This window comes from Sinocyclocheilus grahami, unplaced genomic scaffold, assembly GCF_001515645.1.
Source record: "Sinocyclocheilus grahami isolate Dianchi unplaced genomic scaffold, SAMN03320097.WGS_v1.1 scaffold32.1, whole genome shotgun sequence".
In the NCBI taxonomy this organism is placed as follows: domain Eukaryota; kingdom Metazoa; phylum Chordata; class Actinopteri; order Cypriniformes; family Cyprinidae; genus Sinocyclocheilus; species Sinocyclocheilus grahami.
In genome coordinates this window covers 4,877,617-4,895,455 of record NW_015505211.1, presented here as the reverse complement: position 1 = coordinate 4,895,455, position 17,839 = coordinate 4,877,617, and the positions used below count along the sequence as shown (strand labels likewise).

At 36.8% G+C, this 17,839-nt stretch overlaps 2 protein-coding genes across 4 annotated transcripts; one reads left to right on the top strand and one right to left on the bottom strand.

Moving 5' to 3' along the window:
• LOC107578108 (SUMO-specific isopeptidase USPL1-like) lies at positions 1 to 10,701 on the bottom strand. Its single transcript, XM_016264100.1, has 10 exons — positions 10,573 to 10,701; positions 9,674 to 9,825; positions 9,301 to 9,423; positions 7,484 to 8,138; positions 6,546 to 6,656; positions 6,321 to 6,450; positions 6,088 to 6,213; positions 5,805 to 5,965; positions 2,167 to 2,815; positions 1 to 855 (listed from the first exon to the last, which is right to left on the bottom strand). The coding sequence occupies exons 2-10, from the start codon at positions 9,791 to 9,793 to the stop codon at positions 186 to 188; spliced, it is 2,745 nt and encodes a 914-aa protein (XP_016119586.1). The 5' UTR covers positions 9,794 to 9,825; positions 10,573 to 10,701; the 3' UTR covers positions 1 to 185.
• Positions 10,702 to 12,680: 1,979 nt separating this feature from the next.
• LOC107578084 (high mobility group-T protein-like) lies at positions 12,681 to 15,519 on the top strand. 3 transcript variants are annotated; one of them, XM_016264079.1, is made up of 5 exons: positions 12,681 to 12,777; positions 14,511 to 14,672; positions 14,755 to 14,900; positions 14,993 to 15,167; positions 15,276 to 15,519. In XM_016264079.1, exons 2-5 carry the CDS (start codon positions 14,526 to 14,528, stop codon positions 15,417 to 15,419), a joined length of 612 nt encoding a protein of 203 aa, XP_016119565.1. In that variant the 5' UTR covers positions 12,681 to 12,777; positions 14,511 to 14,525; the 3' UTR covers positions 15,420 to 15,519. The 3 variants fall into 3 exon arrangements, with proteins under 3 accessions (XP_016119565.1, XP_016119569.1, XP_016119576.1); XM_016264083.1 differs by having other exon boundaries at positions 12,690 to 12,812; XM_016264090.1 differs by lacking the exon at positions 12,681 to 12,777 and adding an exon at positions 13,581 to 13,979.
• Positions 15,520 to 17,839: the final 2,320 nt, after the last annotated feature.

Genomic DNA, 17,839 nt, shown 5'->3' with positions numbered 1-17,839 from the left:
CCCTTTAATATTCAAGTATATCAGACAAAATATGAACTCTGGATTCATTTAACTGATGATGTACCACAGGCTTTCCTAACAAAAGTCTTGCATTCCCAATATGAAACTACAAAGAAGAGTTCTTAAGAACAACTTTTGACATCAGACCAAACTTTAATTTTGTAAAATCTAAAAGCTATTCATGATCAGAAAAATATATCTAAGCCATTAAAATCGGTGTTCTCAATTGCAGTCTGGTCCATCCCTGATTGTATGTATTCATCAAGATTCAATACAGAGTCATTAGGAGAGGAAGGGTAGGTTAAAGTTGTTTCTGGAACCACAGTTGCTACACAAGGATTTTGCTGTGCGCTTCCAACGGTCATTTCCACATTCTGGCCGTTGTTCAACATCTCTAGGAGCCCCGTGCTGTCAGGTGAGAGGTTACTGACGGTCGTTGCAGGAGACAAAAGCTCAGCGAAGAACTGGTCATACGCTGGACTGTCGTACGCCGACGTACTAGAGGTGACAGAGTAGGGCGACGAGAGAGCCGTGCTATCCGGTTTCGGTGCAGATTCTCCTGCACTTCCCAAAAGCTGGTTTAATTTGGCCAGTTTCTTTTTCTTAGCCTTGAGCTTTTTCAGTAGCTTCAGTCTGAGGGATTCTGTAGTGGTAATAGGCTGCTGGTCTGCCAAAAGGCTTGGATTTTTCTTAACCGATGGAAGGGTGATTGGTTTGTGTTGAGGCACTACAGCAGGATTCACGCCACTTGAATTTGGCAATTTCATGCTTATGAAGCCACCAAACATGTCAGCTGGCTTTGCTGGCAGAGCTTCGTTGTCACATTTCAGAATGGGTTTTGGAGCAGGAGGAGGACGTCTTATTGGTGTCGACTGGAAGGAAGGATGGCGTTGAAGTAATGAGGACGCAAGCGGTGACGGTGCATGTACGTGTGTAGCCACTGACGGTCTCAGCACAACTGGATTGGAAACCGAAGATCCTTCCTTCAAACCAGAACTTTGGGGTTTTGGAGCGTTTGAAGGTTGACAAACGGACTTGGAGATATAAGATGAACTAGATGCGACAGGAAGACTGGGGAGAGCGGCCGGGACGACGGCTGGGCTCTGGGGAATCTGAAGAGCCTCAGTGGCTTTGTTCTCATCAACCAGAGTGAGGGTCACAATGTCTGTATGTGACAGACCCTCAAAGGTGTCCAGTAAAGTGGTGCTGCCGATGGATGCATCCAGAGCGCCGGCAGTAATAGAGTCTCCCAAGGTAAGCGCGCTGATGACGCACGTGTCATTGGCCACAGAGTCTGACAGTTCGCGCAGGTGCTTATCATCGACATTCGTGAGAGCCGAGGGAGCTGTCGGTGAGCAAACTTCTGAAACTTCATCTTTAGTGGAGTCTGATTCCCAGAAAACAATGTGAATTTCTTTGGCAGGAAATGAAAACCTCTTGTGGGTGATGCTGTGAGGGTATTTCAAATCATCGAATTCCAGCCATGACCCTAAAAGACAGAACACAAACATGTAAATGAACCACTATTAAGTATAAATTTGAATAATAACATTTTACAGAGCAAGTATTTGGAGATGATTAGCAAATTTAGCTGTAAATCTATTTAATAACAGTTGATCATTTTAGCCGATAATTTGTGGTATTTTTGCTTATTTTTGGTAACATGCAAGTAAAACAATGCGGAAGTGTAATGTTTAAGCGGAAAAAATGTTTTTTAGCAACATTAAAATTATTAATTGGCTAATGGGATTCAGAAGAACAACTATATACACTACCATTCAAAAGCTTGGGTTAAGTAAAACTTATGTTTCTGAAAGAATTCTCTAGAAGAATTCACTAGAACTGCATTTATTTGACCAAAAAATTAATTATGCATATTTAAATTTAAAAAAAAATATATATAATTAGGGTTGTGCCGATAGACTATAGCATCGTGTATCGACGATAGTCAGAGATATTGACGATAACAGATGTCTTCGTCGATAGTCAAGACGTTATTAGGCTCATTCTCCTATTAATAATAATAATAATTTATTATTATTATTATTAGGCGTTCCATTATAATTCGGCTATTATTATCAAATTGCCCCGTTTTTTCATTCAGCACGGTTTCTCACACACACACACACTGGCAGAGCTTCGTTGTCACATTTCAGAATGGGTTTTGGAGCAGGAGGAGGACGTCTTATTGGTGTCGACTGGAAGGAAGGATGGCGTTGAAGTAATGAGGACGCAAGCGGTGACGGTGCATGTACGTGTGTAGCCACTGACGGTCTCAGCACAACTGGATTGGAAACCGAAGATCCTTCCTTCAAACCAGAACTTTGGGGTTTTGGAGCGTTTGAAGGTTGACAAACGGACTTGGAGATATAAGATGAACTAGATGCGACAGGAAGACTGGGGAGAGCGGCCGGGACGACGGCTGGGCTCTGGGGAATCTGAAGAGCCTCAGTGGCTTTGTTCTCATCAACCAGAGTGAGGGTCACAATGTCTGTATGTGACAGACCCTCAAAGGTGTCCAGTAAAGTGGTGCTGCCGATGGATGCATCCAGAGCGCCGGCAGTAATAGAGTCTCCCAAGGTAAGCGCGCTGATGACGCACGTGTCATTGGCCACAGAGTCTGACAGTTCGCGCAGGTGCTTATCATCGACATTCGTGAGAGCCGAGGGAGCTGTCGGTGAGCAAACTTCTGAAACTTCATCTTTAGTGGAGTCTGATTCCCAGAAAACAATGTGAATTTCTTTGGCAGGAAATGAAAACCTCTTGTGGGTGATGCTGTGAGGGTATTTCAAATCATCGAATTCCAGCCATGACCCTAAAAGACAGAACACAAACATGTAAATGAACCACTATTAAGTATAAATTTGAATAATAACATTTTACAGAGCAAGTATTTGGAGATGATTAGCAAATTTAGCTGTAAATCTATTTAATAACAGTTGATCATTTTAGCCGATAATTTGTGGTATTTTTGCTTATTTTTGGTAACATGCAAGTAAAACAATGCGGAAGTGTAACGTTTAAGCGGAAAAAATGTTTTTTAGCAACATTAAAATTATTAATTGGCTAATGGGATTCAGAAGAACAACTATATACACTACCATTCAAAAGCTTGGGTTAAGTAAAACTTATGTTTCTGAAAGAATTCTCTAGAAGAATTCACTAGAACTGCATTTATTTGATCAAAAAAAAAAATTTTACTAATTAAATTATGCATATTTAAATTTAAAAAAAAATATATATAATTAGGGTTGTGCCGATAGACTATAGCATCGTGTATCGACGATAGTCAGAGATATTGACGATAACAGATGTCTTCGTCGATAGTCAAGACGTTATTAGGCTCATTCTCCTATTAATAATAATAATAATTTATTATTATTATTAGGCATCCCATTATAATTCGGCTATTATTATCAAATTGCCCCGTTTTTTCATTCAGCACTGTTTCTCACACACACACACACATGCGCGTAAATGAGGATCCTGTAGCCGGTGAAAGAGTTTCCAACAACAAACACAGACACCCATCGTCTGCTGATATAAGGTATTTCATTGCACTTTAACAAGTAATCTGAACGGCCTATATATGTGCAATATTTTAACTGAGCCCTCACTAACTGAGTTTAATGCCACAGTTGTGTTAGAACGCATCTCATTCTTGCTTCTGTGGTGGTGCGTCGGGCTCATCATTGGGCGCGCGGTCCGGAGTGCTGTATGACTGATGTATCTATTTAATTAAAATTTACTCCAAATATTTACTTAACCGTTTTAAATACTTTATATTTAATGTGTTTGTTTATGTCCAATACTTAGTGTTAAACTGTTGGTCTTTAAAATAAATCTACTTTTGATTTTCACAGTTGACTGATTTTGCAGACCAGACTGATAACTTCCATGCGTCGATGCAGGAAAACTTGTCACAGGACGCGCGGTCCTAATAGCGATATATGACTGTTGTATCCGAATATAAATGAACTAGCGGTTTTAAATATTTTTGTATTTAACATGTTAGTTTATCAGTATTTTTGAAAGTATATTATTTAGATTCGTGGTGCTTCCATAGGCTCCCTCTCTCACGCGTGTGCGGGTTAAAACACCAAATAGTTATGAAATGGCCTATGACAAGTACAAAGAGTCTCTCTCTTGCCCCCACCCACCCATGCACGATAATATCGTCTATCCGCGATCTCATGGACTGGCGATATGACGATTTGAAAAATGACCATATCGCCTAACACTTACGTACGTACTTATATATCTTTTTTTTTTTTTTTTTTATTATAGGCCTAACAACTTAACCCAAACTTAAATTTAATTACTATTTCTTTTTAAATAGATGATCAACACTCAACTTTAAAAAAAAAATAAATAATAATAATTGTATGCAAACATGTAAACTGCACAATGCCGTTTTTAAATTATTTGATAAATAATACAATTTCTAAGCTATTTGTTATAATATATTCAATTACACAACATCCCTGAGATATATATATATATATATATATATATATATATATATATATAATTTAAATATAAATACATTTTACAAATCAATCAATATTTTAAAATGTAATTTATTCCTGTGATGGCGAAGCTGAATTTTTAGCAGCCATTCCTCCAGTCTTCAGTGTCACATGATCCTTCAGAAATCATTCTAATAAGCTGATTTGGTGCTCAAGAAACATTTCTCCTCTTATCAATGTTGAAAACAGTTTTGCTGTTTAATATTTTAGTGAAAACTTAGATAAAAATTTTAAAGGGGATATATCATAATCTGTTTTTTTTTTCGTGTTTAAGTGCTATAACCGGGTCCCCGGGTAAGCTTTTTTCTAGAACAATGTGAAAAAAATGAGCCGCTCAAATTTCACTCCCTTAATCGGCACGTTTCCACCCACTGCCCTGCCGTCACTTCATACACCGATCTACTATAAACATGCGATTTTCTTTCCCAGCCATAATCTGTTTTTTTTTTCGTGTTTAAGTGCTATAACCGGGTCCCCGGGTAAGCTTTTTTTCTAGAACAATGTGAAAAAAATGAGCCGCTCAAATTTCACTCCCTTAATCGGCACGTTTCCACCCACTGCCCTGCCGTCACTTCATACACCGATCTACTATAAACATGCGATTTTCTTTCCCAGCTGTTTACCTTCACAAACATAACCGACTGTGTTCTTGTAACGTACGTGTGCTTTTAACAAACTTGTGTGTATTTGACAGTTTAAGTGCAATAAGTCATGAAAGATAACTTGGTTTAGTGCTCACATGCCGTGTGACAACCACTTTCTGAGTGTGCATCGGATGTGTGCGCTCAGAAAACACTATCAGAAGTTTAAACTGATATGGCTTTAAAACGCATGATTTCAGCACGATAAACAATCAAAACCAAATAAAAAAAAGTTTTGGGCAGAGTATTCGAGTTATGAGCTGTAAATGCACAGCCCTATTCTGGAAAAGGGGGCCGGGAGCAGCAGCTAATTTGCATTTAAAGATACATGCACGAAAACAGTGCATTTCTGCTTCCACTCAAACTTTTTCAAAATGATATAATAAATGATCAGTGGGGTATTTTTAGCTGAAACTTCACAGACACATTTTGGGGACACCTGAGACCTATATTCTATCTTGTAAAAAGGGGCATAATAGGTGCCCTTTAATTGAAATAGAAATCTTTTCTAACATTATAAGTGTCTTTGAGACAATGTGTCCTTGCTGAATAAAAGTAAGGAAAAAGACTCTAGACTTTTGAATTGAATAGTGCAAGTAGATCAGCTAACAAACTCACAGAATAAAAGACTCACCATTGCTCTGGCGGATCCAAGTGGCAAAGTGCTTTAGACGCTTATTGTACTGGATAACGGTGCTAACATTGTAGTGTGCGCCCTGGAACTCGAACGAGTATTTAGAGAGGTCTTTCCTGGGCAAGCCCTCCACAAAGTGCAGTGCAAACACCGAGGACAGCCTGCAAAAATTAACAAAGACAAATATCAACCAACCACAAAGACCAAGAGGTTAAATTGTGATGAAACAAGGTGTTGATAATAAAAATAAAAAAAGGAAATTTAGAGTTATTTCAACTCTTACTTTTCAAGCACCATTTTCCTCCTCTGGTTTTTACGGTTGCAGTTACTGCACTGAGTGCGGTGGATGGCTTTTAGTGGGTGCCAGTCATTCAGAATCTGAGTGAACGTTGTAAGAGACTTCTCAACACTGCAAGACAAAAGGAGGGTTGTGTTACCAAAAAAAATCTACTAAATCAAAAGCTGTTTAATTACCAAATACAAATGATTTAAAATTACAAGGCTTGAAACCTTTACCTGTCATTTAGAGTATAACTACAAGACATGCACTTAAATTCCCAACGGACAGTATGCTGGAAAAGCTCTTGAGCCCACTTGTCTGAGCGTAGAAGGAGAGGGAGGGCAAACACGGGTGTTTCCTGCTGACCTGTACGACAGACAGACAAGATTATCACTCAACACAAATGACCAGCAACAAATGGATATCAGATCGTTTTATGATTGGCTGTTGAACCATTTTACCAATTTCACACTTCAGTGTAGGCTGAAGGAGTTTGAAGATTGACAGACGGAGCGCAGACATCTGCCGCTCTGCCTCACACAGGACATCAGCAGGAACTCTGGTTACCTCATCTACCGAGAGGGAAAAAACGGGTTCAACTTTCCAGCATGTGAATGCAAACCTCCTTATATTTTTGAGGTGAGGTTAAAAAAATTGTTTAAATTATAGTGTATTAATACATACATAATTGTTAATAATTGAAATTTGAGTTATGCAATAAATTTAAATAACTTACTTTTTATACTATATTATAAAGAAAAATAAATATTTTATTAACTTATAATAGAATATAACTATAAAGTTAGTTGGTTAATATATACAAATACATAAATATTTTTACGTTAAAAATAACTTACAAATAAACATCAAATAGAATAATAAATATTTTAATTTATAAAATTAGTGTTCACATATGAATACATATTTACAAGTAACTTATAAATGATTGAATCCACTTATAAATGTTCACTTAAAACATATGTAAATTTATATTAAACATAAATTTGTAATTTAAAAAAAAAAAAGGTTACATTTAAGTGAAAATTAATGTTAACAAACTATAATTTATCATTTAAAATGATAGTGTATTAAATATGAATACATTAGACTGTTATAAATTACTTTTATAACATTCTAAAGAATACATTATCCATTTAAAATTAAATGTTTCATTTTGTTTTTACATTTTAAATTTAATTTTGTAAGTGTTATTATGTCTATGGATATTAATAATAATAAACAACTTACAATTAATCTAAAGTGTGTGTGTGTTTGTACTTTAATAAAAAATACGAACATAATAAAATAAACACCAACAAAAAAAAAAAAAAAAGTATATATGGGTGTGTGTGTGTGTATATATGTATTTAGAGCCCTGGAAGGGTTTGCTTTCTCTTGCCTTCACACTGTTGCTCCTTGGCTTTCAGATTGGCACAAGACTTATCATATGTGAAGCAAAGGTTCCAGACAGCAGAGTTGCTGGAAGGCACCGATGTCAACTTGTCTATCAGCTTTACATCCTGACATGGAGTCTCTCTGATGGTCTTGCAGTTCACAAGCATCGCCAACAACGAATCCAACCAACACAGGTTGTCCTCATTTTTCCAGAAGAGATGAGGTTGCACAGGAACCAGCTCTGATGATTCCACATCTACATCCATTTCAAAGATCTCTTCAACCTCATCTTGAGTACTAGATACACAATCATCCTTCTTGTCACACAAACCTAAATCTTCATGGGTGGCGGCAGCAGGTAGATCTTCAGGATGTTGTTCCTCAGTGCCATTAATAGAGTCAGTCTTTCCAAGAATTGATTGTTCATCTGTAAACACTTGTGTTTTAACAGTGTCATCTGGAAGGGTGCCGTCACTGACATCAGCACCACATGGCTCAGGCACAGCAGACAAAACGTCCAGTTTCTCCTCTCTGCATCGCTTTGAAGGGGAGAATGCTTCATCCACATCGGACAGGGAAGAAATGCTCCTCTTGCATCCATCTTTAGACAAGCTAGCACGCACATCTTCCAGAGATCTACTAACCAATGGGTATAGGCACTGCAAAGCCACAGAAAAACACCCCGCAGATGTTAATGACCATCTTACTGGCCAATCACTTTTCTTTAAAATGAGTCATAAGCATTTAATACAATGAGAAATATCATATTACCAATATTAAAAGCTTAAAAAAAACAACTGAGTGAATTTCACAAATATGTTCAGATTGTATCTCACCCCAAAATCTAAAGGACGAACTATAATTTGCAGTACGAAAATAAATTCATTTTAGGAAAATTTATATTTTTTGCAAACATTTGCAACTTCCTCCCAAAAAAGATCATTAATATAACCGTCATATTATTTTAATGATAAATTAAGAACATTTCCCCTCAAATCTCTCACTGTGAAGCAAATTTTTTTACTGTAATGTGCACAGGCATTTTACTTTAGATTTTTTGATTCATGTGATTTTCAATGTTGATTCTAATTAGATACTCATTACCTTATCCCACCTTTTTCTTTCTAAACTAAAATCAGCATAAATAAAAATGTACAAAAAGACACTGCCTTACTGTTTTTATATATATATATATATATATATATATAAAGCTGTACACCCACTACTTTACATTGTAGCAAAGTGTCATTTCTTCAGTGTTGTCACATGAAAAGAAATATTTAAATATTTACAAAAATGTGAGGGGTGTACTCACTTCTGTGAGATACTGTGTGTGTGTGTATATGTGTATGTATATATATATATATATATATAAAATCTATTTTATTTATTTTACTTTTTACCAAAACAAAGCCTAATTTCTTTATACACTAGTGTTTTTTGAGTGCGTGTGTGTGTAATTCACACAATCTCCAAAAGTAATTCTTACTGGATTTATTACTTTATTGTATCTCTTTTTCCTAAACTAATATCAGCATAAATGAAAATAGGTTTAAAAAAAAAAACACTACCTTGCTGTGAAAATACATTTTTTCTTTTAGTTAGTTTTTTTTCCTCCAAATTATTGTCTATTTCACAATGCAAAAATTATTCATGGGCCCAAAACTAGGCCATACTTTATGCAATACAAAAAAAAAAGTTTTTTTTACTAGTTTTTAGTTTGAGTAAAATTACCCAGATATATTAGTGACTGGTTTTCATTCATTCAATTATTCACTTAAGTGTCAGCATTTCCTGATAAGCAAGAAAAAACATCCTCACCACTGGATTTGTACAGAGCATAACACTCTCCTCCAAGTTGACAGCATAAAAGCGGAGGGCATTTTTCTGACCTTTTGACAAGCACCAAGGACAGTTCCCTAGTGTGGCATCTCTGTCTTCACACTGTAAACACAAAAAACATGTGAAAAATCACGATCACTCAACAACAGAAAATACAAGACCCATAACACAATTAGTGTACAACTTAAGTGCTTTTAGGAGTATTCCTTCGCCTTTTACACACAGATTTCCGTGGTTTTTTTTCTTGTTTGAGGTGGGGGATCAATTCGATACAATTTTCCAAACAATATAGAACTAAATTTGAGCGTAGCTTTGCACGAGTGACAGAGGGAGAGAACTGAGCATAACTGACTTTTCCCAAATACCCCGCCACCGCTGGGGTCGGAGCCCCTATACCAGTGCCTTCGCCGTTCATTCTCATGCCACTGGGGTCTCCGTTCTTTGATGAGTCCTGCGGCCATAAACTTGACATAACCGTGACACCTGGCTCACCGCCTGAACGCGCTGCAGTGAGAAAGAATCATTCATTTCGGAGACATCAACTGACCCATTCCGGGCTGATACACAGAAAGCAAACATCTCAAACTAGACTCGCATTTCCATACTAGTGCTTGTAAGTCAGTAAGAGAACAGTTTTGGCCTAGTTTAGTTTACTACAGTATTCAAATAAGCAACAGACCAATCCAATATGCAAATACATTTGGGTTTTGAATGCTAAACGTCCCTTAAACCCAAGTAAATGTGTCGTAATATTAAACGTTATCCAAAATGTCTTAAGTTGCATACACACCAAAGACTGAAACGGTCAAATAAATGTGAACGGAGTCTCTGTTAAACTGTTTGAATCAGTGGCAGAAGTAAAACATACCTTGACCTGAATGCTAAAGGACTAAATAACAGGTTCTGCTTCGCAAATATGGTCATAACTACTTCTACTGACATGTGAAATGGTTTATTTGCAGTCCATTTTGTTTTGCTGTTTTCTTACTGACAACAGAGTTTTGGATAATCGTAGCTATAATGTTAAATATACAAGACGCTCTCGATAACTGCTAAAAGTGACCCGTTATGTAAAAAAAAAAAACACATATTATAAAGCAACCTTTAGATATTTCTTTGTTGACCACTATATCAGGCGCGAACAACCACAGCAACAGTAAGCGGACTAGAAGACAAGCAGATCGCCCAAAACCTTAAAGATTGCATTCACGACCGATTTCCCAGGTGCACATCAGCTGCACCAACACGTACCTCGAAACCGGACCGAATGTGGAGAAATTCCAAACTGTATTTTACACACGCATCAGGTAATTCCAGCACGCCGGTAGGAGACATTTCCATGTGCATGCTCTCCGTCGTACGCTCAACGTACTACTTCCGGTTTTGTTGGAACGAGTAATAAAGTTTTTACAAAGATTAATTTACAGCACAAGAGCGCCATCATCCGGAGCGTCTGCGTGTCTTGCCGAACGACTGAACATTCTGTCTGAAATTAAATGTGGCAGCAGCAGATATTGAATCAACGTCAAAACACTCAAGTCTAAACTATAATTAACAGTAGAAACACGCAAATAGGCAGAAACCCGTTAGATGAGATAGAAATTATTTAGAATTCTAAATGTGTATACACATGGTTTAAAAAAAAAACTCGATTTAGATTTAAAAATTAATTTAATAATTTAATATATTGCTACCCAGTCTCTCTCTATTGCATAATGCATAATACAGTGGACTAATATAGAAAAATACAGATAGGAAAATGTATGAATGAATAATAATAAAAAAAGCTTTAGCAGTTCAGTGTTCATATTTGAAATAAAGTAGATGAACTTTCAAAACAAAGTAAGATCATATGGATATCTGATCATACGGCATATGTTGTTGTGTTCAATTTATAGTCAAAACGAGGCAGAATAAGAAAAAGTAAACGTGTCCAATCCTAAACTGAGGTGTTACCGAATCCACATTTATCAAAAATAGCTTATATGGATCTGTTAGTGCTTCCATATCCTGGATAATACCTATGAAATATTTGATAAATTAACTCTTTTTATTTTATTTTATTAAAATACTACATGTATGGTAATATTTTTATTCTCACGTCGATTAAATAAAACTGACCAGGAGTCATTAGATTTCTATGTTTCTGTCATAGAAATCTCAATAATACCTTTTTAAGTACGCAAGTGTCAGTAAGAGCGCCTGTGTGCTCAGTGCAGCATATGCCAGTGCGTCTGTGAGCATGTGCTCGCGCGGGAGCTACAGCTGCTCTCTTATGAAACAATAGAAGGCTATATGGGCATCAATTTCCCATCAGGCTACCTCGGCGGTTTATCTGCAGCCCCCCGTCCCACACAATACGAATTTGCATAATTTCCCAAAGATTTAGCCATTAACATGCATAGGCTCCGGCTTTTGCGTGTGTTTATGTATGAAAATAATTTGGTTTCTAATTATGGCCTAAATAGAAATGCATATGTTAAGATATTGCTGCCTTTTTTTCAGAGCAACAATAACCATCAATGTTGTGGCGTTTTTATTCATATGATAGATAGATAGATATTTTGAAAAAATATCAAGAGCAAAATAATAAGAATCATTGTGCACCCTCACAATGATTCTTCTTTAATTCCACTTCATACTATCTCTATTTTATCTGCTAAAATTACTTTTGTAATTATGAAATTTAAGTAAATCTATCAGTGGTCGGACTAATCTAAATGCTATGATATCGAGATTAATGTTTTGAGTGTTAATTTAACACCTAGAATACAAAAACCTTTACCGTTGTCTTGGGGTCCTGCCTTTTAATTATTCAAATCAAGGACTAACTAACAGCTTGTAGAAAAACACCTTTGACGTTGTGTCATATTGAATCATCTCGAAACTTTGTAATGAATCAACATTTGATACTCAAAAACGAATCTCACCGATTAAAACACTTTAATAAATATGACTTATAATTGCATATTTTCGTTAAAATCTGACTGGGATGTTCATATAGTATTTGTTGTGAGGGGCGTCAGTCGGACACAGCACTCTTGCATTCAGCGTTTTGCACCTCACAGCAACGCCAACACTCCACATGGACTCACTCATTCATTCAGCACTCCGCGTGGAACACATAGAACACAGTACTACTACAGCCAACACAGTACACACAGCCTTTGCTTTAAGCTGAGACAAGAAACACACACATACATTCAGTATTTTGTATTAACCCGCCATTTAAAACACTCGTGACGTTTCACAAAAGGCAGCCAATCGTAGGCCGGCTGTTATTAGGACAATGGAAAGCGCTCAGCCAATCGGAGGAGTGTTCGCCGTGGCGGCAGCCAATGGAATGGAAGCCCTATTGAGAGTAATGCTAGAGGGTTGAGAGAGCAGACTACTGCGTAGAGCTATTACATCCACATACAGCCATTGCAGTACATTCACTATCCAGACAAGACAGCGGTAAGTGTCAGCTTGTAGACATTTCAAAGTGTGGGGTAAGTACAAAAATTGCGAGAAAAGGCCAGGAAACCATACGGTATTGAAATTTAGCTTGTAAAAGAGCTATTTTATTTGCGGGGGGATTTTTGTGAAATGTTCAAAATGAGGGTATTAACGTTATCCCCTCAGAATGAAAATGAGAATAACCTTAGCTTTTTAATTTCATTTGTCTTGATGTAACGTTACGCCTTAAAATTACACAGAAAATAGTAGGTTTTATTCGAGGGGTTGAAATACTGAAAATGTGAAAAAATAAATTGATACAGCCTATTCGAAATGTAACGTTAAGCGGACAACTAGGTGACAGAATTGCATACAAACAAGGTCTATGGACGGTGATAGTGCCAGCAAGCAGCCATTGCAGCGCTTTACAAGGGATGTCTGTCAGAAGAACTATGAGAAATGATAAGAAAGAAAAAAAACAGACTAACGAAAAAATTAAAGCACAACATCATTGTTATGTGTATGGATTTATACGCTCAGGGATATTGAAATGACAGAGATACGGGCGAAAACAAATTACCTCAGGAGCTGCGCTTTACTGTAATGGCTGACTGTACTCATAGGAAACAAGGCAAAGCCACAGAGCCATAGACAGGCGCAGTTCGCTTCAACTTTTTCAAATCGTGTTTTCTACCCCGCCGAGCTCAAAGTACGCGTTTTTCGAGGCGGAAAATAAAAATTCAATCTTTCGTCGTTCCAACCCAAGTATTTTAATATTTTTCCGTGCGTGAGAAGGGTGTTAATTTGAGAGTTGAAGTGAGGTAGGTAATGCGGTCGCGCGGCTCCCCCTTATTGCAAAGCAGTGTAATGGCTGAGCGCTGACACAAAGAGAAGGAGCCATATTCTCAGTGTTAGTGCATGAAGACAAGCGGCCATTGCGAGCCCACAGCAAACTCTGCACAGCACAGACTCAATGTATTACTATACACCAGGCGAATGCACTGGGCTTTTTGCGAAGGAAACAATTTTCGGTCAGGAAACCGACCCGCGCCGTTTGTTTGTCGTGTCCAAAAACGAGCAGGAAGGCGGGTGGAGACATTTTAGGGGGACTTTCTTTCACTAAGAAGGCTTTCTCACAAAATGGAAGAAGAAATATTGCCGTCGTTGTTGACCTCCTTTCCTTCAGCGAGACAAGAGTGTGCGCCATTGCTATTTGAACGGTAACTTACATAGAGAGAAACGGGCTCTTTTTAACGGAGAACACGGCGAAAGTGAACTCGATTATTAAGAAATGTAACGAGTTTTTCGATGTCGCGCGTACTTTGGCACATAAAAGAACTTTAATTGACCAACTTATTTTTACATTTTTAACCATTTTTAACTTTGAAAAAATACGGTTTTGGAAAGTTTTAAGTATTAAAAACAACTTTTTTATGTTTCATAAGTGAATGCTAGACGTTTTATTTTAAAAAGCACTATTATGGAAAGTAATTTGTCGTGTCATGTTTACATAATAAAACGTCAAATTCGTCGCAAAGAAAAACTACGCGCAAATGCGCGCCTCGCAAATACTAATATTAGAGTAAATAATTAGTTAAAAAAGATAGCGTTGGTGTTTGTTATAATGCCAAAAGAAAAAAAATTGTTAGTCGAGCTAATTCTAAATAGTATAAGAAACTAATTTAAATAGGATATTTGGCAAGTAGAATTTAATACTTAATTAAATTATGGATTTTCTTATTCAATTTCAGGATATTTAGGCAAAGATGGGGAAGGATCCAACAAAACCAAGAGGCAAAATGTCCTCTTACGCATACTTTGTCCAGACCTGCCGAGAGGAGCATAAGAAGAAACACCCCGAGGCCTCGGTCAACTTCTCGGAGTTTTCCAAAAAGTGCTCAGAGCGATGGAAGGTCAGTCACACCTTTCGTTTACATTGTGTTAATGACCTTTCCCTCTTTTCCCAACAATGATTTTTTTTCTTCCCTTCCTCAGACTATGTCAGCTAAGGAAAAAGGGAAGTTTGAAGATATGGCCAAACAAGACAAGGTCCGTTACGAGAGGGAGATGAAGAACTACATTCCACCCAAAGGCGAGAAGAAAAAGAGGTTTAAGGACCCCAATGCTCCCAAGAGACCCCCGTAAGCATCTTACTTGTTCATGAAGATGCTTCAGCATTTGTGAAGGATGTAAAGTTTATGATTTTTTTTAAAAATCCTCTGTTCCACCACAGGTCTGCCTTCTTCATTTTCTGCTCCGAGTTCCGACCCAAGGTGAAAGAAGAGACCCCTGGTCTGTCTATTGGAGATGTGGCCAAGAAATTGGGTGAGATGTGGAACAAAACACCAGCTGAGGAGAAGCAGCCATTTGAGAAGAAGGCAGCCAAGCTGAAGGAGAAGTACGAGAAGGTGAGAAAGGATGCCACGACTAATCAACCAAAATAGCAATTGATAAATGATCTGAATTTTTATAAGAAAATTCCTTGCTTAAAAAAAATAAATCTCATTTCCTTTTAGGACGTCGCTGCCTATCGCTCTAAAGGCAAAGTGGGAGGAGGTGCAGCCAAAGCCCCTTCTAAGCCAGACAAGGTTAACGATGATGATGACGACGACGACGAAGATGAGGAGGATGACGATGAGGAAGAGGATGACGACGAGTAGATAAATAACGTTTAGAGCTTAGCTGGTTGTCTATAAAGCATTTAACCCCCTTGTACATTTTACTGAGGCCATAAAATGGGTAAAATAAATCAAATAAAAACAACCCTGAAAAGCAAAAAAAAAAAAAAACATTTAAATAAGGCTGTGTATATGATATGTTTTAAAGCTGTACAGTTTCTTTTTTTCCTTTTTTGTATAGTTAACACTACAGAGGTGTCATCTGTGTTCATCCGAATGCTCCAACCCTTAATTTAGTTCTTAGTTTAATTTCTTAAAAATGGTTCCAACACCACTATCCTTGCCCGGTACAGTTTAAAAAAAAAAAGGGAGGGGGTTGTAAAATTGTCTTGGGTTCAGTGGAGTTTTAGACGTGCGCAGCATACAACCTAGTTTCATGTGAGGTTGTAGTTCATATCTTAATGTACTTTGGTTTGTTTACTCTTTTTCCAGATCAAATATTATCATCATTAGTAAATCGATGTATCAAAGTTATTTTACTGTATTTTGAATACAACTGTAATTGCAGAAATGATTAAAAAAAAGTAATTGTTTTGTTCTGGTATGCTTCTGACATTAATAAACTTCTTTTTTTTAAATAAAGATTATAGTATCTCACTTTTTTTAATAGCATTAAATTAATCCTGAAAATTGGATTGAATTTAATGTAAGTGAATTGATCTAAAATAAGTTTTTATTAACTATTAGATAAGTAATTTTTGTATTTAACTCAGCTTTTCTAATACTGTTTTGTAATGTCTACTCTTGTCCATGTCAAAGATCACAGGTCAATTATTTAGGGTAATTACATCAACTGAAGCACTTCATGTACAATCATAAATTACTCATTTAAAGCTATTTTTATGACTCAAGACAATTTGATTTCAAGCTCAATTATCTTTATATGTCTATATTGATTTTCTTTTCAAAGTTATCAGCATCATTTTATTATATTGATCAGTTTTTTTGTTTGGGCAGTATGGTTCCAGTACACTAACCAGAGAGCCGGTTTCGAGGCCGCCTTGTTTTCCTTGGTAAACACAGAGGCTTAAAAAGAACACATGAATGTATATCAGATGAAAATCTCGATTAATCTGAGCCACCTCTTGTTCATGTGGTTAAACTGCATATATTACAGCGGTATATATTGCCATCTGGTCGACGCTACAGAGCTCTGAGCACCAGAACGGCCAGAACAGTTTCTTCCCTCTGGCAATCCATCTCATGAACACTTGACAATAACTGTGGAACACACAACACTAATTATACACTCATACACTTATTTATCTAACACACATACTTAGTCTACACCTCAAATTTGCACATAATATACCTGTACATACAAAACTGTCTATTGTAATATACCTGCACATACAATTGTCAATTTATATATTGTTATTCCTTATTTACTTGTTCTATTTTTTATTTTTGTATTCTTCTTTTATTGTCTGTGTTTTTGTTCTGTCACTGTCATTCTGTTGCACTGCGGAAGCTTCTGTCATGAAAACAAATTCCTCGTATGTGAAAACATACCTTGCAATAAAGCTCATTCTGATTCTGATTCTGTATACAGCGCCATCGCATGGCCATTTTGTGGTACTGTCATGTTTATACAGGCCATGACACTTCAATCTGATTATTATAGATCAGCATCTCTCCGAGCATGCCATGATGTTCATGCCCTTATTTTTTGAGCTCTGAGTATTTTCACTGGTTAATATACTGCCGTCCTTCTGCTACTGCGGACTGAGTGGATTTTATTTAGGTTCGAACTGTATTCTAAAGTAAAGAAAGACTTAATACAAACAGAAAACAAAGTATGTTTCTGTCTAATGATAACGGCCAAAGATGCAGACCACTAAACAGTATAAAAACTTTGCAATAGCCTCTTTCATCCTCATGAATTGTTCATTCTTTGAACTGGCACAATTTGAGTTGAATTACTGAAATAAATGAACTTTTCCACGACATTCTAATTTATTGAGATGCACCTGTATGTCAGAGGAAACTGGGGCTGGTTGTCACATTTTTTATTGCAGTGAATATTTATCGATACTTTCTGTATAGTCTTGGCTACAAAGACAATAACATAACAACAACATTTATGTAATTAACCATAGAAAAATTCTATTTAAATTTAGAATGAAAACCTTACCAAATTTTTTTTATTGAAGGATTAAAACAATATACAGTAACGAGTTGAACAATACATTTTCCCTCTTTCTATAATTGTTATAACAACCCCCTAAGTCGCGAACATCCCTCCCTAGGCAGCATAAGTACAACAAAATAATTTCTTGTTACAGAGACAAAATAACACAAACATGTCATTACACCCAGCACATCATTACATAAACAACAAAGTTGAAAATACTCAAAACCTTAAAGTTACCTTATCGTTATAGATAGATATAACCCGTGTG

Excerpts from the sequence above, each read along its gene's own strand:
- LOC107578108 (XM_016264100.1), bottom strand. The coding sequence starts at position 9,793 with ATGTCAAGTTTATGGCCGCAGGACTCATCAAAGAACGGAGACCCCAGT. Across the intron at positions 6,657-7,483 it reads CAAGGAGCAACAGTGTGAAG|ATGAGGTAACCAGAGTTCCT; the intron begins GCAAGAGAAAGC and ends CCCTCTCGGTAG. Across the intron at positions 5,966-6,087 it reads AGGAAAATGGTGCTTGAAAA|GCTGTCCTCGGTGTTTGCAC; the intron begins GTAAGAGTTGAA and ends TAATTTTTGCAG.
- LOC107578084 (XM_016264079.1), top strand. The coding sequence starts at position 14,526 with ATGGGGAAGGATCCAACAAAACCAAGAGGCAAAATGTCCTCTTACGCA. Across the intron at positions 14,673-14,754 it reads AGTGCTCAGAGCGATGGAAG|ACTATGTCAGCTAAGGAAAA; the intron begins GTCAGTCACACC and ends TCCCTTCCTCAG. Across the intron at positions 15,168-15,275 it reads TGAAGGAGAAGTACGAGAAG|GACGTCGCTGCCTATCGCTC; the intron begins GTGAGAAAGGAT and ends ATTTCCTTTTAG.